The 27,450-nt window shown below is 56.1% G+C and overlaps 4 protein-coding genes across 4 annotated transcripts; 3 read left to right on the forward strand and 1 right to left on the reverse strand.

The window, feature by feature from the left end:
• Positions 1-759: 759 nt before the first annotated feature.
• Positions 760-1,830, forward strand: CDEST_05893 (uncharacterized protein; the record flags this gene model as incomplete). The annotated part of the gene is made up of 3 exons (XM_062922052.1): positions 760-1,081; positions 1,162-1,530; positions 1,593-1,830. The coding sequence occupies exons 1-3, from the start codon at positions 831-833 to the stop codon at positions 1,828-1,830; spliced, it is 858 nt and encodes a 285-aa protein (XP_062778103.1). The 5' UTR covers positions 760-830.
• A 252-nt stretch (positions 1,831-2,082) lies between these two features.
• CDEST_05894 (Putative major facilitator, sugar transporter, major facilitator superfamily) lies at positions 2,083-4,144 on the reverse strand. The gene is made up of 4 exons (XM_062922053.1): positions 3,908-4,144; positions 3,463-3,848; positions 3,283-3,371; positions 2,083-3,224 (listed from the first exon to the last, which is right to left on the reverse strand). Exons 1-4 carry the CDS (start codon positions 4,088-4,090, stop codon positions 2,233-2,235), a joined length of 1,650 nt encoding a protein of 549 aa, XP_062778104.1. The 5' UTR covers positions 4,091-4,144; the 3' UTR covers positions 2,083-2,232.
• Positions 4,145-4,968: 824 nt separating this feature from the next.
• CDEST_05895 (uncharacterized protein) lies at positions 4,969-7,520 on the forward strand. Its single transcript, XM_062922054.1, has 4 exons — positions 4,969-5,168; positions 5,283-5,705; positions 5,837-6,102; positions 6,267-7,520. The coding sequence occupies exons 1-4, from the start codon at positions 5,137-5,139 to the stop codon at positions 7,280-7,282; spliced, it is 1,737 nt and encodes a 578-aa protein (XP_062778105.1). The 5' UTR covers positions 4,969-5,136; the 3' UTR covers positions 7,283-7,520.
• A 348-nt stretch (positions 7,521-7,868) lies between these two features.
• Positions 7,869-10,004, forward strand: CDEST_05896 (Putative glycoside hydrolase family 27/36, glycoside hydrolase, family 27, aldolase-type TIM barrel; the record flags this gene model as incomplete). Its single annotated transcript, XM_062922055.1, has 4 exons — positions 7,869-8,210; positions 8,319-8,595; positions 8,754-8,965; positions 9,072-10,004. Exons 1-4 carry the CDS (start codon positions 8,112-8,114, stop codon positions 10,002-10,004), a joined length of 1,521 nt encoding a protein of 506 aa, XP_062778106.1. The 5' UTR covers positions 7,869-8,111.
• Between the last annotated feature and the right edge of the window lie 17,446 nt (positions 10,005-27,450).

A 27,450-nucleotide genomic window follows, 5' to 3' on the forward strand; every position in this document is an offset into this window, starting at 1 on the left:
TCCAGCCTCCATTGAGCGTGGAGCCGTTTTTCTAGAAGAGTAAGATGATACTTGGACAGCGGGGAGAGGGAGTCAGCTGCTGGAATCCATTGCCAGTGCGCAAAACCCGTTGGTTTTGGGGTGTGCATCTCCCAAAAAAGGACCGGCATGAGATGAGGCCGGTGACAACTTTGAACTTGGGACGCATTTTGAATGAAGGCTTGAAAGGGAGACTGGCGTGACTGCGACGTCGTCGTTTGATCTACCTCCCACCTCCACCTCCACATCCACACCCCCCCGTGACGGCTCCCTTGAACGTTGAGGCCGGCTCGTTGGCCGCCTGCATCCCACCTCGTGTCAACCTTAAGGCCGGGGCCGCTGCTCACGGAACACCCCGGTCTGAGAGAAACCTTCCTCAGCTGGCACACCTTGTTTTCGATCGCCGTGCTTCCTTTTATTTTGGTCGTCTACTGTGTGTTGGCTGGCATTAAAGGGCCCGGGTTGTGAGGTTCCCGTCCAGGCCTCAGCTCGTCCCGTTCCTGAATCCAAAGACACGACGAACACGTCCCCAAACTGCTGCTGAGTGCTAGCGCATGATTTGCCGTTGATCGGTGCATCCCATGATATTGCCGGCCCGGAGCCATATAGACAGGCAATAGTGTTGTCGAGTTAGAGATGACCGATATAAAATGTCATCGCTGTCGCCGTCTCGGTTGACCTACCAGCTCGATTAAAATATCCGATTGCCGGTTTCTCTAGCTTTATGTAAGAATTCTTTCCTTCTTGTAATAATTCCTACCTACTTCCACTCTTTTTCTATACTACAGGCAGGTCCAGTTTCATACTTCATCATGCAATACTCCAAGTCCTTCGCTCTGTTCTCGTTCGTCTCGGGAGCAGTTGCCCAGCAATGCACACTGCAGTTCGACGGCCGCATCCCCGTCGGCACCGAAGTAGAGGCCTTTGACGCCAACAACAACATATTCAACCCCAAGAATGTCGTTGGCGCGGGCTTGACCTTCAGCCAGGTTCTCCAGTTGCCCAACGAAAACAGCTCTCCCTTTGACGGAAACGACAACGTGCCTCTCGCCGTCGCCATCAGGTATGAACCCCGGGTTGCGCAACGCCGCCCCGCACACATGGCCAGCTAGCTGACGCTCTTTTTATCTCTCTCCCTTCCAGTGACCAGTCCATCTTCAACAACCAGACGAGCTTCCGACGCGCCGAACTAATCCCGGCCAGCAACTCGGGCACCGACGCGTCCACAACTGGCATCAAGACGCTTCATTTCAGTATCCAGAAGGACGCCCAACGGCCCCTTAATCTCTCGCACGAGTACCAGATGGCCTTCCTCGAGAGCAACGACTTCAGCACAAACCAGGTCGTCCTCAAGGCCGGGACCATCCTGGGCGGCGACCCCAACGCCGACCCGGATACACTCACACTCTTTGGCAACGTCAACACCAAGCCGGCGCCCCCCATCCTCTTCAGCACCTCTTTCACCGAGGGCGTCGTTCACAACTTCGCCGTTACCCTGAACTTCGACGCCAAGTAAGCTGCTCTCACCCGAGCCGGCTATGGTATCATACGTGGAACTGACCCTCTCTTGCTAGCACGGCGCAGGTGTTCTATTCCACCGACAACAACGATCTTGAAGCGCAGGGAGATGTTCAAGTCAATAACGTTACCGGTCAGGGGCAGTACCACTTTGGCCTGCTGAAGAAGCCCGTCGGCGGCCAGGGCGATATTACCAAGAACGGCTTCCAGCCGGCTGGGATCGACGAGGCCGTCATCTACAGCGGCGTCTTCCAAGAGGACAGCGCCAACGGCTGCATCAGCCTAGCCCCGTGATCGCCATACACTTCTACGACCATGTTATCCACTCATCTACCATTGTACGATAGGTTGGAGACCCACGCGGCGCGAAGGGCCTTTTCTGTATAAATAGAAGCCAGTGATGTCGATATTGCTTTTGAAAATTTCCGACCTAACTGGCTAGGGGGGTTGAATCCAATATGGCAGTTTGCTCGTACATTCGTGGTCATTAAAATGTCACACTGCCGGGAGAAGAGGAAGACTAAAAAGAGTGGAAAATGCCTTTCTGTCATAACGCGTTGGGGTATTATATTAGATGGTTGTACTTAGTAATCTGTTTTGAGAAGTCCTCCTAAGACCTAGACCAAGAGGAGAACACGACTTTGGATGCTTTGAGATGGGCGCAACTCTGCCTTCTGCAGCGTGTGACACTGCCATCTAACTCTCCTGATGGCTCACGACAGCGGTCACCTTCTCATTGCGGTTGGCGACCTCCTCCAGCTGCGGGCGCAGAGAATCGGCGGCCTCCTGCGAGAAGTGACGGGCGCCGACGCGGTGCTCGAACAGCAGGTCGAGCTCCGAGTAAGTGAGGCCAAAGGGCTCCGGGAGGCGGAAGAAGGTCCAGGTCAGGAACAGCAGGGTGATGCCGGCCCAGAAGAAGCCGCCGCGGGCGCCCCAGTTCCAGTCGTTGACGCCGACGATCTTGGGCTGGATGGCATTGACGATGAAGCCGCCCGAGTTGTAGAAGGCGCGCGAGAGGGCGACAGTCTTGACGCGGAGGCGGGTGGAGGGCACCTCGGCGACGAGGGTGTAGCACGAAGGGCCGACGCTGAGCTGGAAGGCGAAGAGCATGACAATGATGAGGGAGCCGACGGCCCAGGACCTCGCAGGCAGGCCGGCCTCGTCCTGGGGGATGCCGATGCCGCCGATGACGATGAGGATGACGAACATGGCGGACAGGCCGGCGAGGTACAGCGTGCGGCGGCCGATGTGGGTCATGATGTACCAGGCGATGATGCAGCCGATGAGGCCGATGCAGTTCTGGATCAGGCTCATGGTGAAGCCGTTCTCGTTGCTGAGGCCGGCGTTGATCATGAACTGGGTGCCGTAGCCCATGAAGGGCACGCCGCAGAAGGACTGGGTCAGCCAGACCATGCATGCAATCTCGGTGCGGCGGAGGTCGACGCCGCGGAAGCAGTCCCAGTAGTGGGCGCCCGAGCTGACCTCGATCTCGAACTGGTTCGTGAGGCGCATCATCTCAATGTGGGCGTCGAGGTCGAACTCGACGCCGCTCTGGGGGGACGTCAGCCGGCGGACCGACTCCTTGGCCTCTTCGAGGCGGTTCTGGCGGACGAGCCACCAGGGGCTCTCGGGGGCGAAGAGCGTGCCGATGATGATGGGAACGGGCCAGACCCATTGGATGGCGAAGGCTGTTTTGGGGTGTTAGTTCAGCAAGCAAGTAGTCTCGTAAGGTCCGGGTTGGCTTACGGATGCGGTATCCCCACTCGTTGTCGATTTGCAGCAGTCCGCGGAGCATGCCACTGCTGATCAGCTGTCCGATGACCCAGCACATGTTGCTGTATGCCCGTCGTCAGCTTTTTTTTTTTTTTTTTCCATTCTCTCGTCAACGTCTGTCGATGACTGACGCGGCATGCTTCTTCAACTTACACCCAGGATGTCATGTAACCTCTCAAGGACATGGGGCAGATGTCGGCGGCGTAGGTAACGGCGAGGGTCTGGAAGATACCCCACGGCACACCCTGGATCAGGGCTCCGGCCAAGAACATGGGCAGGCCGTTGGAGAAGAAGGGGATGAAGACGGCGCCGATCATGGCAATCATGGAGACGATCATAGTCTTCTTGTAGCCGATCCACTCGGTGATGAAGCCGTTGATGATGAGGCCGATGATGGAACCGACCTGGGTGCCGTTGTTGATGATAGTCTGCCAGCGGGCCGAGATCAGAGGTTCTCCGTCAGGACCGATCTGGTCGCCGTATCTCTTCATGAAGGCCGGGAAGACATAGAAGTTGCTCATCAAGTTTGTGTCATAACCCTGGCAGAGCCGGTCAGCGCCGTTTCAAGAGGGGTTAGAATTGCGAAAAAACGGCATACCTCCATGATGATGGCGAGGGAAATGATGAAGGAGAAGAGAATCGCCTTGGGCCAGAAGCGGAACGAGTCCCTGACGCTCATCTGGCGCTCGTTCTGCATGGCCGTGATGGCCTCGCCCTGGTCATTGTGGTGGCTGACGGCTGGAAGCACCTCGGCGCCCACGGCCTTGTCTTGGTGAGCCATGATGAAGAAAAGTCTTGAGAAGAGTTACCGCCAAAGGGGGATCAAGAGGAGTTGCGAACGAGGTTATTCCCAAATGTCGTGTACAACAGTGGGACACGACGTTGACTTTATAGAGAAAGACGATGGCGGGGGAATAGGCAAGGTTGCATATAGCACACACCCTTGCATGGTTCGTCCGGCTCTTGACATGAGAGAGTCAAAAGAAAAAAAACCTCCCAACCCAAAGGAGCACAATACAACGAATGGACGGGTATGACTTGCCGAGGCAATGCGGAGAACCCCATCGACCCATCAACCCATCTCGGAGACAGAACCGGGGGAAGGGGAGGAGGGATGATGGGGGCAACATTGGCATTGAAGCAACAAGACGTTCTGAGAGGCAACGCCGAAGGCACAACCACACATCAAAGTCAGACAGCCGTTCTGTGAGGGCCCCATGGGGAAATATCTGGGGCTCGAGACGATGATCGGTCGAGACTTTTGGGGGAGCAACGAGATGCGGTCATTCGTCGAACGATTGAGGGCGACACAGCACCGATGGCCGCGGCCGGGGTTGATGCCGGTTTCCCGCCTCTTTTCCGCCGCCTTTTCCTGATCTGTCCTTGGTGAGCCGGGGATGAGAGTGGGGAGAAGTGGTCCACGATCCATGATCCTTGTCGGGGTTTGTCCCTGGTCGAGGCCAAACTCGGCCGGGTAACCACCGCGTGGTGAAAACACGGAACATGTTCACTCACTCACTCACAACCAATCCCCGGCTCTCACTCTCACCTCTCACACCCACGGTCACACTCATACTCATACTCACTCTCTTCTCTTTTTGGCGCCTCTTCTGCTTGTGCGGCTGGCAAACAGCCGCCCCATTTGTTTCCATCTTCCCCCCCCCCCCAAACTACTTGCTACACTCACTACCGAGACGCGGGATAGGCTTGGGCTGGACCGACACAGCCAGCAGTCTTTAGTGGCCTATCACTCACTCACTGCCTTGAGAGCATACAAACGCGTCTCGGTCTTCAGTCCGAGGGATTTCTGAGCGAGCCCCGCGCGGCATGCGGAAACCCTCGGCTTGTGCTGCCTGCCGGTACACCCCTTGTCCACCCCAGCGAGTTTTTCCTTCTTTTCTTTTTCTTTTTTATTTTCTCCCACAATGACGTTGCGAGTCGCCTGGTGACCTGACACGGAATTCATCCCACAGGGCCCGCCGGCGCAGATGCCAAACCCGGCAAGGCCTCGTCGACTGCATATACTGCAGCGAGAGAGGTCTCAAATGCGACCAAAGGCCCCCCGAGGGCGGCTACTACGAGCAGCGGGAGAACCAGCGTAGACAGCGTCAGGAAGAGCAGCAAGGCCGGTCGCAGCAGGGATACGTCGCGAGTGCGTCGTCGCCCGGTTCCCGCGCCGGTGGCCAGTGTGCCCGGTGTCAGACGGCTCCTCCACCCCCTCCTCCGCATGCCACGCTCCCTCCCCTGCCGGTGCGTCTGGAGCTGCTGAGACTCTACTTCGACTACATCCATGACCAGTTCCACTCCCTGTTCCATCGGCCGAGCTTCGTCGAGGATGCGCTCGGCGACCGAGTCCCCCACGGTATCCTGTACGGCATCTGCGCCCTGTCTGCAAGGTCGGTCTGTCCACATGTTCTGTCTGATGACTATCCCATCTGCCTCGGCCGCCAAGGCTGATGATGTGTAACTGAACTGAGGGAGAAATGAGACGAGATATGACGACCGGGTCCACTAACAGAAGTTCTAGATTCTCGACGGATCCGACTTTGGCCGACGTCGACCCTCGGCATAGAGCACAGGGGTACTTACAGGCCGCCGAGGGGTTTTTCAACATCCGCGACGTGTCGTTGACTACGATACAGCTCTGCGTGTTGATAGGAGCAGCCTGGACCGCTGATGGCAATGGGGAGGCCGAGAACATCTACTACGGCGTCGCATGCCGCATGGCGCAACTCCTGGACCTACCCAACAGACCGGCAACCAGTCTGCTGGAACGGGAGATCAATATACGGGGTAAGCACGCCCCGGTCCCCCTTTCATCCCCCCCCCGTCGTATCTGCCAAGTTGATCGTCTGCAACGAGTGTGCATCTGCAACGTGGGCGGGCGGCATCTGCAAGGTACCGGGAGAAATAAAACCCAAAACTGACAGGTCCTGCTGGTTCCCCCCCTCCCCCAGTCTGGTGGTCACTCTGCATGATTGACGTGTGGTCATCCACCGCGGTGAAGCTGCCCAAGCTGCTGCCGGCGAGATCCGACATCCCCCTGCCGATGGACGATCTGCCGTTCGTGTCGTTGAGCCGCAGCGGTGCGTCATCATCGTCCGCTGCGTCCGCGGGTCCGGCGGCTGCTGCTGCCGGTGTGTCCGCCGCGGGTGCGACGCTGCTGTCGGGACAGAGCTCGCAGCACCTCTCGCAGATGGTGCGGCTCAACAGGATCCTGCTCGACGTCAACGACTTCAACCAGCGGTGCGTCGCCGAGAACCCGGACTGGGACGCGCTCGAGAGCGGCGTGGAGGCGCTCCACGCGCGCATGGAGGGCTGGCTCGCGGCGCTGCCGGACAACATGCGCGACACGCCCGAGAACTTTGCGTGGTTCGCGGCGCGGGGGCTCGGGCGGACGTTCGCGGCCGTGTATCTCGGATACTACCACTTCGGCCAGCTGTTGTACTACCAGTTCCTGTACGGCGCGGGCACGACGACGGCCATCAACCCGACGGCGTCGGCGTCGGTGGCGCGGCGGGACTCGTACGCAACGCGGTGCAAGGAGCACGCGGCGAGGCTGTGCGACGTCGTGTACCGCGCGCAGACAACGGCCGGCGCCGACGTGCGGTATACGATGGCGGCGCACGTCTTGGTGATCGCGTCGACGGTGCAGATCCACACGCTGCTGCTCAGTGGTGACGAAGTCGACATCAGCCTGGCGCGGCGGCGTCTCGAGAGGAACTATGAGCTGCTCCTGCAGCTGCGGTGCTACTGGCCAACCGTCGACCGGGCCATCAGCCGGCTGAGGGCGTTCCACGAGACGGCGCGGACGAGCATCGACACTAGCTTCGTGCTGGACCGCTGGATGCTGCGGTTCCTGGTCGAGTTTGCCGAACCGATGGAGGAGAAGGAGGCCGCGACCGGAACAAGCCGGCGCGGAGATGGGGAGGAGATGGAGTCGCTGTGGACGATGGAGGGGCTGCCGCGGTGACCCGATGGGTCCCGATGTGATGATGCCAAGTTGTGGTCTTGTGATTGTGTGGGTTGTGTGGTGAAGCTGGGGGAGATCCGATTCTGGACTCTTGGCCCGTTGATAGAAAACTGGAGGCCCAGACTCAATGGGTAGAGAGTCTAGGGGACTCCAGAGGAGTCCACAGAATTAACAAAGTGGGTTCGAGAGGTTTACTCGTTTTCTCTCTGTCTGTGTCTCTGTCTCTCTCTCGCATGTGACACTGACAAGACAATGTCGACTTGACCGAAGCGGCTCATGCTCGTTCGTGACAAGGGGGTTGGTTGTCAACTTGGGCGTCTTGTAAAGCTCTTATTCCGAGAATTACACCGGCCAACCAACCAACTCGTGCTCGACAGCGGGGTTTCCTCTTGGCAAACCCCGTTCTCTTTCTCGCACGTGGTGAAAGTGTGGGAATGACTCGGGGATTGTTTGGTATGCGGTTGGATGCGGAGAAGGGCGGGAAACTTGATCGAGTTCTCCGCCCCCTGTCGACCAACCTCACCGTCTGATGGATGCGCCCCCTCACTTGGCGACGGGCATCATGTAGCATGTTACTCAAGCAGCAAGCAAGCGCACGCACACACAGAGAGAAAGAGACACGATGTGTGGGGGAAAACTTGGAAGACTGGTTCGTGATGGAGGAGACGAGAGGGGCGCTGAACGGACCCGCGATGCCACTTTTCCTGCTCGAGAGGCGGTATAAGAATTGATTCCCGGCAACGCGCAATCGACTTTAGACAAGCAAATACTGACGCCGAAGTCATTGCCGTTTCTCGACTTCGGAAAAAAAGTTAAAAAAAACTCCAATATGGCTTACAGATCACTAGGTCTCGTCGCCGCCATTGCATCCGCGGGACGAGTGGCGGCTCTCAGCAACGGCCTGGCCGATACGCCGCCGATGGGCTGGGTAAGTTGACAAACGAAGCTTTCAGGGAGCCTCTTCTACTTTTTTCCTTTCCCTTTCTCGTCCCAGGACATGTGTAAAATAAACAGGTCACTGACGTATGTCTGCCAGAACAACTGGAACGCCTTCGCGTGCGACGTCTCCGAGGACCTCCTCCTGAGCACATCGGAGCGCGTCGTTAGTCTGGGCCTGCGTGACTTGGGCTACAATCACGTCGTGCTGGACGACTGCTGGCAGGATGTCAACGGCCGCGATGCCCAGGGCAAGCTGCAGCCGAACCTCGACAAGTTCCCCAACGGCCTGAACCACGTCTCGGACCACCTCCACAGCCTGGGGTTGAAGTACGGCATGTACTCGAGCGCCGGCGAGATGACGTGCGCGAGATTTGGTGAGTTGTTTTGACCCCGGATTCAAAAGTCTTATTCCACATCATGAGAACGGTGTCCTCTGAAGAGTAGTCTTATGACAATTCTCATCAAGAACGACGATGTCCCCATTACATATCATGAAGGACGGCTCTGGCTGACATATCCAAAAAAAACAAAGCCGGCTCTCTCGACCACGAAAAGGACGACGCTCAGAGCTTCGCATCTTGGGGCGTCGACTTCCTCAAGTACGACAACTGCTACCACATGGGCCGCATGGGCACGCCCCAGATCTCCTTCAACCGCTTCAAGGTCATGGCCGACGCCCTCAACGCGACGGGGCGGCCCATCGCCCTGAGTCTCTGCAACTGGGGCGAAGACTACGTCCATACCGTAAGCCCTGCCTCCCTCCCTTCCTCCCCTAACATCTTTGTATTTCCCATTCATTCATACATCTCTCTCTCCCAATCGTACAAACTGACAAACCCTAACCCCCCAGTGGGGAATGTCCCTCTCCAACGCCTGGCGTATGTCGGGCGACATCTACGACTCCTTCACCCGCCCCGACGACCTCTGCAGCTGCTCCTCGGCCGCCGACCCCTTCTGCATCGCCCCGGGCACCCACTGCTCCGTCCTCTTCATCCTCAACCGCGTCGCCACCTTCGCCGATCGCAGCATCCCCGGCGGCTGGAACGACCTCGACATGCTCGAGGTCGGCCAGGGCGGCATGACGGACGAGGAGTACAAGGCGCACTTCGCCCTCTGGGCCGCCCTCAAGTCGCCCCTGATGCTCGGCAACGACCTGCGCTCCATGCCCGCCGACGCCCTGAGCATCGTCAACAACCCGGCCATCATCGCCCTCAGCCAGGACCCGCACGGCCGCAGCGCCCTGCGCGTCCGGAGGGACGTCGGCGGCGCCTTGGTCCCGGACGAGCACGGCGTCGCCGAGGCCCAGGTGTGGAGCGGCCGTCTCGAGAACGGCGACCAGGTCGTCATCTTCCTCAACGCCGCCGGCGCCGACCTCGACATGGAGTCGTCGCTCGCCGAGATCTTCGTCTCCGACGGCCCTGGCGGCTCCGCGCCCCAGGTCAAGTCCGCCTGGGCCGTCCACGACCTCTGGGCCGACCGCATGTCCACCCAGACGGCCGAGTCGCTCTTCGCCGCCGAGAGCCACGAGGCGCGGGCCAAGATCCTCAACGAGGCCAACTGGTACAACGCCACCGAGATCCCCTATGCCGTCGGCCTCGAGAGAGAGGACCCGAGGCTCTTTGGCAAGAAGGTCGGCGAGGTCGCGGCCAAGGGTGTCCTGAAGGCCAAGGTCCCTAGCCACGCGGCCAAGGTCTTCCGTCTGAGGAGGATCGCGACGCCCGGCGACGGCTTCAAGGCCAAGAGCCACGACCGCACGCAGAGGACCGTCAAGGAGGAGCTGTAAGCGGGCCGTGGAGCTGCGCGGTATCATAATGGCGACGAATGACTGTTACAGAGAGAAAGAGAGGCATGTCGAAAGCACGATGGAGGAAACCAACTATAGATGGGCGAGTGGGAAAATCTGGAAAAAGACATCTGGTACGATAAGAGTGATGACTGGGAACGACTTCACGCTGCTGTCGAGTTTAGTCTACGGCATTGACGAGTACGGTACACTGGGAGAAGGCGGGAAGAAAGAAATCACGGAGAGCCGAGATGCCGTGTTGTGTTTTTGATAGAGGTCGTGGACGGGGGAGCACATTGCAATAGATTCAGTCAACGACGTATCATTCAGCTTCATTCCTCGTGGTTTCCTTATTGAACATGCTCAAGCTACCCTGAGATTCGTGAAACCTGCATCTACTAGAACTACCTACTGTTCCCACAGCTCATTCTCCTGCTAATATCCCTTTTACAAGGGAATCATAACCGCCTCAAGAACAAATACGGAGGTGAAGGCGATCATCAAGAGGCATTCATCCAGTCCTCACATCTGGCTCGACACCTTGTGACCGTGGCTATTTGCCAACGACCCAAGTCAGCTCGACGCAAGGCCACACGCTCGGCACCAAGAGAACAAGTCCAACTGACCCAATGGCAGAATGTTGAACCCGCATGGCGCCAGACAGTCCTCACAACCCCCCCCCCCCCCAAACAGCCATGCTCGGACCGACCGACACTGCGTGATTCAACGCCAAACTCACGGCTCCGCTGCCGCGAGACAAGAGCCACGACACGCCCTCGCCACTGCAAAAGCCCATTACCGAGGCCTCCAACGAGAATGACCACTTGCCCTGAAAGCCCGAGAGAACGCGGACGATCGCACAACTCCCGTCGCCCCACCCCCTTTCCAAGACGTGCTCAAACGGGAAGGGTGACCTGTTCTCGAGACCGACTCTCTGATGGGCAATGCCAAACTCACCTGTAACCTAATCGGTCCGGTCCGGTCCGCTTACGCCATCATCGCCCACGTCGATATCTAGATCGAAGAGAAAGAAGAGGCGAGAGAGAAGCACAGGAGGCCCAAGAGGGGAACCATAATCAACGATTGCCGAGACCTCCAGCTGGCATTGTTCCCTTCATCTCCTTGACCAGTTCCAACTGAGAAGCTTACTGTAGGACAGACAGGAGTTGAGCACCCGCGCCGGGAAAGGCGAGTACCAGAGCTCGCCTATTCGAGCACGTCGTGTCTTGATTCCCGAAGCGCCCCCCCCCTGGACGGCGCCGTCCTTTTCGACCGGGGCGCTTTTGGTCACTGGGCTTGGGAAAGCAAGGAAAAGGAGGGGAAAGCGAAATGAGCGAGGTGCCCTTCTTCATCACGGGTTAACTGGGACCTGCTCCTACTTCTGCCACCGACTTTCTGTTCCTGTGCCTCATTATCGAGAACATCGATCGGACACAGACCGCCGGAGGGTGCAAGAATCGGATCGGCGCCGGCAGTGCGGGAGTATCGCGGCCCTGAAACACAACGAGACGAGCATCGAGTACTGGCTGGGATCTTCAACACGGCTGGAGGGATCAGGTTTGTTCATCAAGATCCTGCCGTGAATTCTCCCCCGTCTTGTAAAAGACCCTGGAACTTGGTCAACTGCAACTTGCCGTCAACGCAACGCCGCCAAAGTTGGTCAAATTTCGCCGCCAAAAAGTACCGCGTCGGCGTCTGTCGTCGTCACGCATGCTCGCTTCCCCTTGCAAGGACCAAGATGCCTTCTGCCCTTTTGAGTACCGCTTCGCCAAATAGTCCCTTGGAGAGTAAAAGTGGTCAATCTGTCAGAAAACTAGGCAAAACGGTGGGCGATGTGCGTCTCCCATGGACATTGCAGCACGATATTTGCCATACACGCCCCCCCGCTCTGTCATCGATACACACCCCCTTCGGCCATCCCTCAAGGAAACCCGTGCATCGAAGTTTTCCAATACTCACCCCTTGAGCAGGCCAATCCTCGGGCGGACCCGTGGGAAAGAAAGGAAGGAGAGAGGAAAGAAGAAACCAGGGGCTTGATCGGCCATGAGCGCACAGCAGACGCCGCAGTCCTTCGGGGCTTGAACGACGACGAGGGGCTGGACCAATGGAGGACCTTCACGAGCGAGACTGAATCTGATCGAGCCCTGCATTGGGATCTGTTGGTTGGCATTTCTGGCCGAGAGATTGGGTGGCAGAGCGCCGTGCGGCGAGGGAGTCAGCCACCGTTATCCATATACCGTTTCTTTTGCCCGCCGAGGGACAGAGAAGAGAGAGACTGAGATAAGAAAGATAGAGATAGAGAGAGAGAGAGAGACGGTCGCAGTAGTGTACAGAAGACGATACCTCGTGAGCCTTGGCGGTGCGAGGCGCAATGGATGGTGAGGTGAACTGCGAAAGGTCGTGCGGTTTTGGGTTGAGTGGCACGCCTTGCAACAACGTCGTCAGACTCGTATCGTCCCTTGGAGAAGATCCTATTTTCTCCTCCCACTACCACTCCTACTCCAACTTCCACTCCCACCCTCATGGCCGCCTACCTGGCACCGGAACGCTGTGCAGAGTCTCTCCATCGAAAGGTCCCGCATTCAGAGAAGAAAAGAAAGGAAGAAGAAATAAGGGGGGAAGCACTGGTTCGTGCATCACTATGAAAGTCATCTCTCGGGCCGCTCGCCCTCTGTTCGAAAGATGCGTCCAGGTTTGAAAGACAACGCGTGGATCCCGTCATCCACCGTCTCCCGTTTGGCGTTCACCTTGGCCGAGCTAGCGGGGGCTCAGCGTGGGAGACCCGAGATGCCGAGATCGGTTTGCGCCTCATCTCTATCCACCAGGTCAGGGAACGCCAGGATGCGCTGGGCAGGATTTGGTCGGGTGAACAGAACATTGGGAGCCGGCACACCTGACAGCTTGTGTGGCCGGGATCGCTGCTCAAGGATGATATGGATCCTTTCGTGCCTCAGCATTATGCCTGTTCCGTTCATCGGAAGTGAAGCGGTATGTAGCTGGGACACGACGTCCGGAGGTCAGTCAGGTCGACAGTCCACGGAGGTAAAGAGGGCGGGCGAGACGTGCGGCAACCAGAACCAGGTGCCGCGAGCAATATGCATCATCTGACGACTATTCGTGTTCAAGATGATGCAGCTTCCCACCATCCATCTCCCTCAACTCTTGTCGGTGAACGGAGCCGTGCATACGGCTCTAGGGGTCAACCTTGGTGGAAGGGGGAAGATTCTTTGGGCTCCGGCCTATCTGGCTTAACCGTCACCTATCTCGACGACCGCGACGGTGAGTTGGGGAGATTTTCTCCCCCCGGGACCCCTGTCTCTCGCATCTCCGGCCGGATCGCCTGAGAGGGGGGCAGCAAGACAAGGTTATGCTTGATGTCGATCCCTCCAACACTGGCCTCTCCCCCCCCCGAGCAGGGCCCACCGCCCTCCTTTGCCCTTGTATTATTTGTTCATCCGAATGGGCGCAGCGACAGGCTTGCCAAGAACATCCAACATGCCACCGCCGTCTCCGCGAGCTCAGGCCAGGATGCACGGTCAAGGCACAGAAAAGGGCGAGGCGAGTCGAGCGAGGCGGAAGCGCAAAAGGGGTGTCTCCTTGGCTGTTCTTGGCTCTTGGGGTGATGAGTATCCAGAACCGAACGGGCGATCATTAATCTTCCCACGTGGTTGCAAATCAAACGCAGAAACTGACAATGTCAATGACCTTTTGACGGGGGTTGCTCCCAAAAGGGAACACCAGTTGAGATTGCGAGCGACAGTCTCCATGGGCCAGCCAAGCCATTGTGTGCTTCGTGAGCCCCGGTGCCCCCCGTTGGTGCAAGTCGTACTCCCGTAAGGAGGAGGGAGAGGAGTAACCTGGGACCACAAAAGTTTCGTCCTCTGTTGTTCAAGATATCGCAATCAGTCGCACCGTGGCTCGCTGCGTCCAGTGCAATGTGCCATTCCCGTCTTAGCGCTGTGGCCGTCCGTAGTACCCTGGCCGCCCCTACCATGTAAACAAATGCCTTGTCTACGCGGGAGAGCCCGAGCCACCGGGAGATCTTTCTCATTGCATTTCGAATAGGTCGATACTGCTCGGGACTCCTCTGTTACAACAGGCAGCAAGCAGCATGCGGCATAGACACAGGAACACGTCGAGCTTTCGCAACCTATCCCCCGGACGGATGGCGGATGCTGGTCAGGGGTCGCGCGCCTCCAAGAAAAGAATTTTTAGTCATAGTGTTGCCCAGCGCCACGAAACGCCCTCGTTTCTTATTCCAACATCTCCCCCACTTTCCCGGCTCATGTATTTGGAAGGCCTCTGCTTGGCAGATTTTACACAACTTCATATCGCGGACTTGACGTGGTCAGCAGCCTGTCTGTACAAGGTTATCCCTGGGTGTACCGATACCTTGAAAGCAGGATAGTTGGCGTTACCCAGCATGGCCTGGTTGAGGTCGAAGCATCTCTTTCTCTCTCTTCTATTCCCTCTGTGAAGGTGCCCTCCAGGCTTCCCGCTTGGTGTGCTCGTTTCTTATTGCTGACTGGTCACACACGTCTTGCTGCAGGATCGTGGAAGAAACAGAGATGAGGTATGCTGGCGGCTTTCTGCAGAGCCTCCAAGGAGTCGAATCGTGCCACCAGTGTCATTCGCTTGCTGTCGTGTCACGAGCATGGAGCCTGCTACTACGGCTTTCCCGGTGCCGCTTGTGTTGCCGCAAGTTACGGTAGTGCATTTGAGCATATGACGCCTAGATGGAGGGTCGATAGGTCTGCCATATGGTATGTTTCCGTAGTTTCTCCTCCTGAAAGTGACCCCTGGTTCACAAACCCTGCGGATTGTTGCCGGATGAAAACCCCATGCTGCGGCATCCAGCGTCGTGAACGTATGTGGTCATCTGGCTATCAACTCTGACTCCGAGAAGCGCAGACATACACATACAGGCTCACCCAGAACGACAAACCCAAGGGGCGGCAACGCACATCACAGTCCCCGCTTCCCAGGACCTTCTCGCCGGGCTTCTAGTCGCGTGAGACAGCCAAAGACCCGTGGCCTTCGGCTCTTCCCAGACTTGAAGCGTGTTGCAGTTACGTGCCTTGTTGTACAGGTGGCGGCACGACCTCCCAGCATGTCCCAACCCTGCTTCGCTCCAAGATCCAGCAGCCGGGCGCGGGCTTTTGAGACAGTCCTTTGTGGTCGCTGTCTTCGATCCACGGGTCGGCATCCAAAGCATTGGGTCGTGGAATTCGAGCAGATTGGTCGAAGCTGCATGGCAACGTTGCACAGGTAGCCCGGGGCACACGCAGTATAACGTCTCTTACCGAGTGCGCATGAAAGCGTCGGTTGTGGCCTTTACGAACTGGTGGTTTGACCTGGTGTGCCGTCGCTGGAACGCGCCATTGAGCGATGATGCTTCGAGACAAGTCGTTGTCTTTTGGTGCCGCCGAGTTCAATGGTCTCTCTGATTTCCACCGTTTAATGAAGCCACGTAGGAAAACACCTAATGAGGTATTTGGTTTAGTCAAAAGAACAGGCTCGCGGATGATAGAGGCAACCAGGCCGGCCAGTAGGGAGGCAAATGTTCGCTCACCCGCCTAAAATCAGTTTCTTGGTGTGGCTCTCTCGCCGGAGAGAGTCGTCCTGAAACATTTTACCCTTTTTTTTTTGTTTTTTTTTTTGTTGGGAAACAACAGAAAAGAAAGAACACCAAGCACGATAAAATTCAATGACAATGGTCACACCAAACATCACAGGATTGCCAAGAGAGTTGAGGGAAGCTTGAAAAGAAGCCCGATAGTCTGGTTTCGGTGATGGGGTGTGGCTTTTCTGCTGGTTAGTGCTGATTACATGACCCCCGTACTTGGAGCAGATTAGCGAGGATGAAGACACACGGTATCAGCGACCATCCGCATGCAAAGTGATGGCTGTGAGTACAGGCTAGGCTGAAAGCAACCGGGGCCAAGCAAGGATTGGAAGAGCGCCTAGAGCCGTAGTGTAGTGTACACACTACACGGTACGTGACGGTGGCACACAGCTGCCTGCGTCTTCGGTCTCGGCAGCCGCATGTATGCGTGGACTTTGGCCCAGGTCGTGAGCCAACCGCCGCGTGTCGAGCTCGACAGGTAGCGTTGGCGCTTCCTGATGACGAAGAAGTAGATGTTGCACCTAGATACGTAGCCAAAGCAGCCAGATGGGTTAGATGTCGCACGGCAGTTGCAATGGCAAACATTGATGACAACGGCAGAGGGTCGAGCGGCCAACGTGCGTGCGAGGAAGACTGCGAGATCTGCTTCGTGGATAGTATCGGCGTGCATAATCTTGGTAGGTGAGGCCAAGTTTCGTACTGTTGGTCCTAGCAACTGCTCCCGGGTCCGACAGGCGCGTAGGGTGGGGGGGAGGCGGAAAGAAAGAGAGAGAGAGAGAGAGAGAGAGAGAGAGTGTGTGTGTGTGTGTGTGAATTCTCAGCCGCGAATCTTTTTTATTGTCGTCGAAAAGAGAATGGTTGAAAGTGAACGAGAAGCCGTTGCCCTATTGCTGCTCACGCACAAACACACAGTCGCATTCCAGCTAATACCGCAACGACTCGCGGTATTGCTATCTCCATATCCATACGGGTGAGCTTGAGAAACTGAAGCCGTGGCCCAAGCTCCTGGTTACGTGGGCCAAAAAAAGAATGTCTTGAAGGAATGCAAAACAAAATGGGACGGGTGACGGGTTGTACCCGGCAACATGAATCTGCAACATGGGGAATCCAGAGCCTATCCTTGAAAGCAAAGCAATGGACGCAAGGTACCGATCCAAGTCTTATCCCCCCCCCCCCCCCCCACTCCCTGTGGTGGGATGACTTGCATAAGAGACAGAGCCGGATCAGTCAGCTGGCAGGTATGCGTAGCTGTCCGGGGAGAAACAAGCGGGGAGAGGGGGAGCATCGAAGGTGAGAATTATGTGCCGGGACACAATTATACATAGTTGCACCATGAACGCAGTGGTCAAACAGTAAGAAGCGAGAGACGGCTTTGTTGACGAGACCTGTGGGCACAGGTGGTACGGTACTACTGCGAAGAGCGGCGGACGGGCGTGGTGTCGCGCGAGGTTGCCGGGACGGACAGGCAGTCAGAGATTCCAGGACCATGGTAAACCAAGAGAAAGAGAGAGGAGAATGTCTCTCTGTCGTTTTCTCACTCTCAGAGAGAGAGAGAAAGGGGCAGGTAGGGAGTGACAAGCGAGGAAAAGATCGGAGCCGACATACCGAGACACACCGGTTGGACGGCGCATTTGCATTGAGGGGTGTGAGTGAGTTAAGGTGAGGTAAGGCGGGCAAGGAGGGTTTGAATCAGGATCCGCATGCATCAGCTGCACAAGTGGAATACCGGCGAAGAGCCTGGCGGCAAGAAGAAGGCAGCGACAGTAATAAGGAATACGAAATGGAAGGGCGTTCCTGGGCGGTGATGGTGATGTCGACAGTCGATGCGATGGGCGAGGCGTGAATTTGATACGGCCGTATGCGAGAGGCGGCAGCCGTTGCTAAAGGCGGTCGGGGGGCTAACTAGGGTTGAACATGCGGCGGTGGCGAGCATACATTGGTAGCATGGCATCATGCTTTGGGCGTATAGGTATCCGTACAGACCATACACATAGCAATTCGACTTTGAAGCACGGCGACGCATGCGGCATGGAAGTATCCGTCATGTCATTGGACTCGACGAGGCGGTGACGGCGACGGTGACGGTGACGGTGTTGTCGGTGTCGGCATCGGTGTCGGTGTCGGTGTTGGTAGGCAACGTGGGCAAATACTAGCTAGTAGATCAATTAAGTCAAAGCACCCACATTTCGGCCACCCCCACATTTCGGCCACCCAAAAATGCCTCATTTCCCCTCAACACCATGACTACCCTCTAACTTCAAACAAATACAACATTTACAGATCTTATCCGAATGGCTTCATTTTTTGCAAATACCTTTGTCTATACCTAATGGTCGAATATACCGAAGATGAGATCAATCAGGCTGTTGAAGCCATCAGCAACGGCATGAGCCTAAGGAAGGCAGCACTTGAGTATGGGATCCCTAGGACAACCCTTCAGTATCGACTCCATGGAACCCAGGGTAGGGCAGCTGCTTTTGCTGACCTTCAGAGGCTTTCTCCTGCTCAGGAGGCTAAGCTGGCTGAATGGGTGCGGATTCAGCATGCCCTTGGGCTCCCTCCTTCACATCAACAGGTCAAGGAGTTCGCTGGACGTATCCTTCATGCAATGGGGGATACCCAGCCTGTAGGAAGAGGCTGGGTACAGGCCTTTATAAGGAGGAATCCATCAGTCAAGGTCCAGAGAAGTCGCTCTATCGATTCTAGACGTGTTAATGGGGCATCTACTGAGGTCATCAGGGACTGGTTCAAGCATCTCGCCATACCAGAGATCATCAGCATTAAACCAGCCAACAGATACAACATGGATGAGACTGGTATCCTTGAGGGCCAGGGCTCTAATGGGCTGGTGCTGGGCATGTCTGAGACGAAGTCTGTTCGCAAGAAACAGCCTGGATCAAGGGCATGGGTATCCATCATTGAATGCATCTCTGCCCTGGGCCATGTTCTGAATCCCCTCGTTATATATAAGGGCAAGGCAGTCCAGCAACAGTGGTTTCCCCTGGACCTTGGCCCTTATGAAGGATGGCAATTCACTGCAACAGATAATGGATGGACTTCAGATGCTACTGCAGTTGAATGGCTGCAGAAGGTCTTCATCCCTCAGACCCTTCCTCAGGGCAAGGAGGTCAGGCTGCTGATCATGGATGGACATGGGAGTCACACAACGACTGACTTTATGTGGTTATGCTATATAAACAACATCCATCTCTTGTTCTTACCGCCACATACCTCCCATGTCCTCCAGCCACTTGATCAGTCAGTCTTTAGCCCTGTTAAGGCAGCCTATAGGAAGGAGCTTGGATACCTTAGTCAGTGGAATGATTCAACTGTTGTAGGCAAGAGGAACTTTATAGGCTGTTATCAGAAGGCTCGTACTGCAGGTATGACGATGCAGAACATCAGAAGTGGTTGGAAATGGACAGGGTTATGGCCTGTCTCTATGGCGAAGCCTCTGATGAGCTCCCTCCTACTCCCAACAACACCAAAGCCATCAGCATCGTCAGATCAGGTCAGCAAAGGGCAGTCTGGAGGCAAGGAAGCTGAGGGATGGGCATCTGCGTCATCTGCAGTGGCATGGTCAACGCCAAGGAAGATGAAGGATCTGGCTGGCCAACTGAAGCTATTCACAGAGCTAGATAATGATGCCTCTACTCAACGCCTCCTCTTCATGAAGGTGAAAAAAGGCTTCAGCGAGCAGGCATATAACCTGGCTACTGCCCAGCATAAGCTGGAGCTCCTGCAGGCCCAAGTCACCAATACTGCAGCAAGGAAAAGAAGGGCAGTCCAGATCGACCCAAACACCAAGTTCGCCAATATCAAGGACATCCAGAAGGCTCAGATCGAGGCAGGCGAAAAAGAGGATATCACAGATAAGTCCAGCGAGGCTGATTTACCTAGTGAGGCTGAAAGCTGTATTGTGGTGGCATCTAGGCGAAGTCAATAATTAATTGAACATACTGGTGTTGGTGGGAATGCCCTCATCTAAGGTGGCCGAAATGTGGGGGTGGCCGAAATGTGGGTGCTTTGACTTACGAGATTGGCGCTTGTATCCTTACCCGACATCCTTAGTCAAGGCTCGAGGTTCGGGGCTCGATGCGATGTCAGCGTAATGTGCAAGTGTAGCCGAGGGAGGGCGGGCAAAGAAAGCCATTCGTGCCGACGACAAGGCAGAAACGAACATGTGGTGAAGTGCAAGTCAATGTCGAAACGGCGGACTGCAGAAGCGTTCCAGAGGAATCTTGTTACTGGCCAGATACGAGGCGAAAATGGTCAAGGGTACCCCTCTCCCCTTATTTTCGGAGACCTGGATGCTTGGGAGACGGCGTCAAAGGGAAGAGGAAAAAGAAAGCGTAAGCGGAGTAGAGGGGAATCATGACATGTTGAGTGAGAAGTGGTGGTGGTGGTGGTGGTGGTGATGGCAGTGGGGGCGGTGATGTATGGTCTGATCTGATGCCTGGTCTGATCTGGTGGATGGATGAACGAATGGACGAATGGACGGATGGATGGATGAATGAAGGATTGAACAGATGGCGATGTGTTTTGACTCGGAGGTTTTGGTGTCTTGAAGCGTTGTCCCGTGAAAGGCAGAAAGAGAAAGGACTTGAGGCAGCAGAAGGTATCTAGATCTCTGGTACGGTGCCTTGGGGTACTTGAGCACTTGCTGTACTGATGATAGTCTGGCTGATAGCGAACGAGGCAGTAGGTAAAATAAGGTACCTAGGCAGGTAAGTAGGTGGTACCTGTAGGTAGGTGTAGGTATAGTGCAAGTGATGGGGGCAGAAAGAACGACAACGCGTATATTGTAGGTGGTATTCTTTCCTTGCTTTCTAGGGATGCTAGCGAGGGCGTTCTCATCCGAAACTCGCCTGATTAATGATGTGTGTGCTGTGCTGGAGTCGGGCTTGACAGCAGCCCTTGCCTTGCGCTATCTGCTGTAAGGCAGGTATTAGTAGGCTTCTTGCCTTGTGTGTTCCTAGGTACCTAAGGTAGTGTAGGTATTCCGTACCTCATCCGACAAAAGATACGTACTGCGCTCGGATAAGATAGAGGGGAGTTGGTTCGCGTGTGCTCGCCCTACCTAACTAGGTACCTAAGGTAGGTAGGTAGGAACGGGTACCTCATCCACCTAATTAGGCCATAGGTACTTTCGCTCCTACTCTTACTCCTACTCTTCCTCGTCCTCTTACTTACTCTTACTCCCTTCCGATTCTATCCCAATCATCCAAGATCGTCTCTCCCTCTCGCGCACCCACGCAAGACCATGACAGAATAGATTCGCATCTCGTCACATCTCACAAAGCCACCTCAACTGATTAATGCAACTCTGGAATCCCAATCGAGTCACCGACCTGATCCCACCGCTTGTAACGAACGACACGATGGAGGCACGGCACTATCTGTACCTGTACCTGTACTCTGCACCACGAACAGCATCAAGAGCGGGGAGGCATCCTCTGTGGACTTTGGACGATGGGCCTGGCCATCTCATCTGCGAGATCGACAGCAAGGGCTGTCCCTGTACATCTCTTTTTAAGCCGTCGATCCTTGTCTCCCCCCTCCCTCCCTCTTTGGCGGCGCAAGACACAACAACTCGACGAGGGACTCGACCCTTGCCCTCATCCGCCCATGGACCACCATAGGTCAGTCATCCTTCCCACTGCTCGGCTCGCCTTCACCACTACCGAGACTCTGCAAGTTGCTTTTCATGTTTGCAACACCACGAGGCCTACAGTACAAACGTTTTGGTGCGCTGCCTTCGTCTCACTTGCGCCCACGCACCAGCTCTTCCTTCCTTTCTCCCCCCTGGCCCCAGGTGTTAGTGATCATGCCACCTCTTCTTCAAATGCTTTTTGACCACAGCTTAAGTCAACACACTCGACGACGACGACGACGACGACGACAAGCCTTGCCCGCCTCATCCATGTTACGCTGCTGTCCCATTCCTCGCCGTGTAACAGCCAATCGCCATCTGATTCGTCATCCCGCCCATTGGAACGCAGGGAAACCCAGGCGCACTTTGTCCAACTCTAACTCCGGGACCTCGTGAGGGCGTGACTCTAGCCTCTTTCTCTTCCTCCTCCTCCTCCTCCTCCTCCTACGCCGCCTCGCTTCCTGTCACAAACGCCACTCGCCGCCACCTGCGCCTGTATCGTGTCCTGCCGCCCTGGGACATTTTCCGTCAGCTGTGCTGCGCGTCTTGGCACGGCGATGGAATTGCAAAAAAAAAGTGCTCCCTGTCACTCGTACTATCGTCATACTCGAGTACGTGCTCTTCCGATTCCGTCTCGCCCGCCAATCTGAACGTCGTCATGAGCCAAGTAAGTACCTGCAATGAATGAGACTGAACGCATCTTTCTCGCTGTGGGCACCCTTCTTTCGCATGGCCCGCGCCCGCATCTCTGGACCGAGGCCAGCGCTGTGGCGTTTACCCGCGTCCTGGTCATCGACTGCATCGGTGTTCACTCCCACGCTCTGCTGCTGTTCAGAGGCGACACCAGCGTTTTCGACAAGATAACGTTTCGGCCGATGCCATGGTCAACAACGTATAGTACTTGTAAAGCATACAGGTAGAACGCCGTCTCGGGAACCCACCGGCCTTTCCCAGACCAGGCAACCCACGTTGAATATAAGACCGCAACCATTCCCCCGCCATCGTCGACGTTGAGCCACCCCCTTCCGTGTCCTTGTCTACTGTACACCGAGCCGGCTCCGTCATCCGACGCTAGCTGTCAATTAGCTAGCCAGCGCTTGATTTCGACTCTTCAGAATCCATTCACGTCTGCTCGCATCAGTGACTGGACATTGATCATTTCAGAGAATATAGAGAAAAGAAATAAAGAAGACAACTCCCCGCCGCCCCTCTGGTTGCTGAGGGCGATCCCTTTTATCGTATTTCACTTTGCGGCTCTCGTCGAATACCCCGCTCTCACGTCAAGTTATCGCCGTCAACAGAGACCTTGGGCGCAATCGTCTCAGACACGGGTCTCACGCTTGTTGCCTCTCCGGCCGACACATCCGCTAGGAGCCAGCCGACGCCGACCGAACTCACCGCGTCTGACTAGCATAGCAGTCCTGTCTGTCCACTAGACTTACCGCGAATAAGGCCCATCCAACGGGGGAGCCACTACGAACTGTATGTCCGTGCCTGACATGACAGCGAGACACGGGCACTACGGGACCAAACTGAAGTTGACGTGTGTGCAGAGGCAGCAGCCCAGAACAGATGCATCTTCCGCCTATTCGTTCCCGCACAAGACAATAACGCCAACTCGCGGGCCACGCCGCCATCCTGCCAAAATCCAAATCCAAATCCGTAAGTCTTGAACTCTCCTTTGGGGAATCACTCCACCCGTTCCTTCGGATGAGCCAGGCACAGATGGGTGTAGTGTGTTCATCCTTTCCCACTCTTTTCCCACTCCCATACCCCTCTACGCGTGGCAAGGCTCCTCAGCGGGAGTGCCAGGTGGACAGACGGATGCCCTGGATTACCACAATAGTCCGGTGGCAGCTTGAACCAAAGAGCATATAAACTTCGATCGGAGAGGTCTGCGTCATCCACGAGGCAGGCTGCTGCGGACTACGCCTCAGCTTGAGCCCCTCCCCTTCCGACAGAGCATTCTCATCGGCGCTCACGGCAAAGCGGGCTCTCGGCATTGGCGCTTGCTCTGCCTCGGCGACCCCCAACACACGGAACTGCCCGCCCACCCACACGCTTTGAGGTGGTCAGTATGAAAGGGCGCTCAGCTGGGCTGGGGGCCCTGCTTGGGCAGAAACAACGGGGATTTGTTGATCTCGTTCAATTTCCCTGGGCCTGCAGAAAACTGCCAAGCTTTATTGTTTATTGGACCACCCATCCCCGACAGGCGCCGCCGTCTGGCCTGCTTCTCGCCCGTCGATCATCCCGTCTCTAGTGGCAGCTGCTTTGGCTTCCTGCCGCACTGCTGGCTGCAAGGGGGCGGGTGAGTGGCGTGGCTGTCAGGACGAGGAAGAGCCCGATAGTGTACTAGGTACTCTGTACCGAGAGGGAGTTTAGAGGCCACTCAAGGCAGTGAAAACCTGGCCTGACTCTAGTGTATACGGATACACCCACGAGGCATGCTGAGCTTCGCAGGCAGACAAGACGACTTGGACACAGAACCAGGCACCCAGGGACCCCATCTGGTATCTGCAATCTCCTGGTCTTGTGTCTTTCTCTCCTTCTCCCTCGATGATCCGACCCGACAAACTCTCTTCCACCGCCGAGGTTGCAGTCGCGCTATTCTACAGCGGGAGAGTGAACCCACTGATCGCCCCTGGGGCCGAGTGGCCTCACCTGCACTATCGGCATTTTGGGCTGATCAATAACTAATCACGGTGTACAGAGTCGAGAGAGAGAGAGAGAGAGTGTGTGTGTGTCAGTGACGGGAACCGAAAAAAAGGCAGAACTGAGCAAGGCCAGGGGGCCGGCAGTAGCAGCAGCAGAAGCAAGCCAGGGGAAAAAAAGCCAGGAAAGCTCCGAGACCAGCCCCCCCGTTCTCCGCTCTAACAACCGACCGCCGGGCCGCACGCGTGCACTCCTCGAGACGGGGAGAAAGAAGCAAAGGAAACGGACGAGACGGCAGAGGCGAGCAGCGAGCAGCGAACGGGCTGATCTGATACCCAAAACAGAGAGGTGAGAAAACACCCAATTACTTACTTCAGTGCCGCTGGGGCACCCTCACCACATACACATACACACTTACACATACCTACGTACACGGTACCTGTCTACCTGCTTGTCGACAAGAAGCCTTGTTCCCGTCGGGATAATAATTTGCGGCCACTCCACAGCGGCATTAGAGATCGTCATTTGGCAGATGCGCCCCCGGAAGCCCAAGCAGCCGAGGCGACTCGGACGAGTAATTTGACCCCAACGCCCTTTTTTCATTGCTCCCAAGAAAGTTAGATACTAGTCTGTCCGTACTGTGTCCAGATAGCTCCCGTCGGGGCTTGACATCCTCCGTGGATCGCCACCCGACTCTCTCATCTCGGCCGCGGACGACACCGGCCCCCATCCCAACGCTCTCCGGACTCTGCCGTTGGTTGTTGTACGCTCCGACCAAGCATTTCTTCTGTTCTTTTTTGTTATTGTTGTTGTTACTGTTGTTTATCCATTCAATTCCCTCATCACTCTTCAGAAGTTTAGCCAAGCCAAAGGGGGGAAAGCTGAGGGGGGGGGCTGCCGGATGCCAGAGACTCAGAGACAGTCTTCCTCAGAGCACACCACGCACGGCGCCCACGCACGCCACTTTCACTGCATCTCACCTCGCGGGTTTGGGGCCAGATGCAAGTCCTACCTTGCCTGTTGCATCCCTTCGCGCGGATCTCCCGGTCTCCTCTTTTTCTTTTCTTCCCTCAGACCTGGTTTCCCACCAGTTCCCGGTCCGTGTCTAGGAATACAAGCAAGATGCATCCCTTTCCAGCCATGGGCTCACCGGCCTGGAGTCTTGTCTGGCTGGTTCCACCCTTTCTCCCTCACTCACCTTTGCTCACACCTTTCTTACTCTCCCCCTCCTTTCTCCCCTCACATCCCTCCATCCTCCCATGGCACGAGCGATCGGGCCTGGTGTACTGAGTTAACGGGGGGGCGCCCGAGACTGGGGTATCCCTCCTGTAGATTCGCACTTGTACATTGCTTGACAGGTCTTGTGCAAGGTTGCTGAGGGGGGAGGGATGAGGAGGGGGGCGGACGGACGCATGCAAGGGTTCAGCCGGTCGGTAGTATCCCAAGCCAGATCCAGTGACACTGGAGCGTGCCGCTTGTATCCCGATTGCACCGTCTACCGCCGCACCCCCCTCCATGCCGTTAGACGGGCCCCGGTCCGTCCTAATCCTGGCCACATGCCACAGTCGGCCTATGGCTGTTCCTCTCGTTCATCCCAACCCTTTCAGCTCATTGGGCTCGTTGCAGCTGCTCACAGGAGCTATGGCCAATCACCGCTAACTCATGGTTCGCAGACGTCGACACCGGCAGCAGCTCTACACACTGCTGCTGATCAAGACACGCCCACGAGACGCACACACACACACACACACCCTTCTTTCTCTTTTTTCGCCCTCCCCGTATCTATTCTATCTATTTGCCTTGGCTATCCATCCCTTCGCTCAAGCTCTCACGCAAGAGCTCTGTTTCTCCTCTTCTCTTGAGGTACCTCGTCCATCTTGTCCAGATTGACGACAATACCGACTTTGACGCGAATATTGCACCCAGTAATACCCACACCTGTCGCTCTCCCTCCCTCTCCTTCTCTCTACCCGTGTGCACATAACTAATTGTGTGCACGTAGTATTCGCAGTAATTGTACGTCCGCATATCATCTGTACGTACTTAACATTCACACCCCGGCACCACTTCTGCGCTGCTGGTGTCGCTACTCATCGAAAGGGGGGGACGATCCTGACGAGTAAGACTCCTCCATGGTTCCTTTTTCCTTTTCTCAATTTCGCCCTCTCTCTCTCTCTCTCTCTCTCTCTCTCTCTCTCTCTCTCTCTCTCTCCTTTTCCACCCTCGACAGAATTCATAGCCATCTACCAGTTCCTCAACCTCACTTGCTCTTGGCCATTTGTCATTCCCCTTTTCCTGCAACCTGCAACAGCTGTTTCCATATTATCCTATTTCCAAAGGGCCTGTTCTCCTCTTTCGGGCTCCTTGCATGAGAGACTCCTCCTTTTGCTTCTCTGGGGGGGGTTTTCCCTTGACACTACAGCTCCGTGTTTTGCTTCTGGAGGGAAGCGGATAGCCAAGCTCTTTCGCCGTGTCCGAGTAGCATACCAGAGGAGCAGCACATGAACATGGTGGCAGCCCTATCCCGCATGTCCCTTGCCAAACCCCCCTCCCCTCCAGCTTCCCTTTCTCTCGAGTGGTTCCCCCGTGTCTGGTCTGCCAGCTGAAGCAGTCTTTTCTATACATCGTCATCATCATCATCGCCCACAGTCACAGCCACTCACCCAATGAACGACCGGCTCCCGCTCCCCCCACCCATTCTCTCCAGATCAATGGAACCTTGCAGCTCATAAGACAACTGGAATCTCGCATCCCAAACGGTGTTTCTATCCCTGTCCCGGATCTGCCAGTGCTTTTGCAGGTTATACTATCTACACCGTACCTTGAGTCCTGGGTGCTGCGAACTGGCTCGCTCTTCCGGTACCCTTTCACCACCACCCACCCCTCCCCCCCCCCCCGTTCCCATCCCCACAAATGCCATCCAGCCTTGGATCGCCCCTTGGCCGTTTCTTCCTGCACCAAGAGGTCACCCGTAGACCGTACTGCCTGCACTGACCAGGGAAGGAGACAGAGCCCTCCTCCAAAAGAAACGACGAGGGGTGCTACTGTAAGGGAGGGTTGTCGGGATTCTCAGTACAGAGCTATTGGTGCGTGAGCTTCCTGTTAGTGCGGCAAGCGGAGGAAAAGCAATATCCATCTAAGCAAGGTCCCTCCTGTTTCCTCTCCGCGTGGATCTACCCGGCCGGGTCCTCTCGTCTTGCGTCGCCACATACTCGTCGCCTCTCCCCTTTGCACTCATAACAACACGTACCTCGAGGGGGTCTGCAAGGAGAACGACTGACTGCCTGCCTTCCTGTCTGTTACTGTGTCTTTCTGCCGTCTGTCCATCGAGCCTCTGCGAGAAATGCAACACCACTTCTCCGTACCTCGCCAACATTCCTCATCTACCTCCTTCACCCCCGCAACAAAATCAGCGACAGAGTCTGACTTTCTGAGTCCGCGTCTCTCCCCCCTCCCTCTCCATCTCTTTCCTCTATTTGCAGTCTCTTCATTCTGATCTGGCATACCCGGCCTTT

Source organism: Colletotrichum destructivum, chromosome 3, assembly GCF_034447905.1.
Source record: "Colletotrichum destructivum chromosome 3, complete sequence".
Taxonomy (NCBI): domain Eukaryota; kingdom Fungi; phylum Ascomycota; class Sordariomycetes; order Glomerellales; family Glomerellaceae; genus Colletotrichum; species Colletotrichum destructivum.

What these genes read in the sequence shown, in the direction of transcription:
- CDEST_05894 (XM_062922053.1), bottom strand. Translation starts at nt 4,090, where the DNA reads ATGGCTCACCAAGACAAGGCCGTGGGCGCCGAGGTGCTTCCAGCCGTC. An exon ending in CCCTCGCCATCATCATGGAG is followed by an intron (nt 3,849 to 3,907) that starts GTATGCCGTTTT and finishes CGGCTCTGCCAG; the next exon opens with GGTTATGACACAAACTTGAT. An exon ending in CGAGTGGGGATACCGCATCC is followed by an intron (nt 3,225 to 3,282) that starts GTAAGCCAACCC and finishes ACCCCAAAACAG; the next exon opens with CCTTCGCCATCCAATGGGTC.
- CDEST_05895 (XM_062922054.1), top strand. Translation starts at nt 5,137, where the DNA reads ATGCGGAAACCCTCGGCTTGTGCTGCCTGCCG. An exon ending in ATCTGCGCCCTGTCTGCAAG is followed by an intron (nt 5,706 to 5,836) that starts GTCGGTCTGTCC and finishes CAGAAGTTCTAG; the next exon opens with ATTCTCGACGGATCCGACTT. An exon ending in ACGGGAGATCAATATACGGG is followed by an intron (nt 6,103 to 6,266) that starts GTAAGCACGCCC and finishes CCCCTCCCCCAG; the next exon opens with TCTGGTGGTCACTCTGCATG.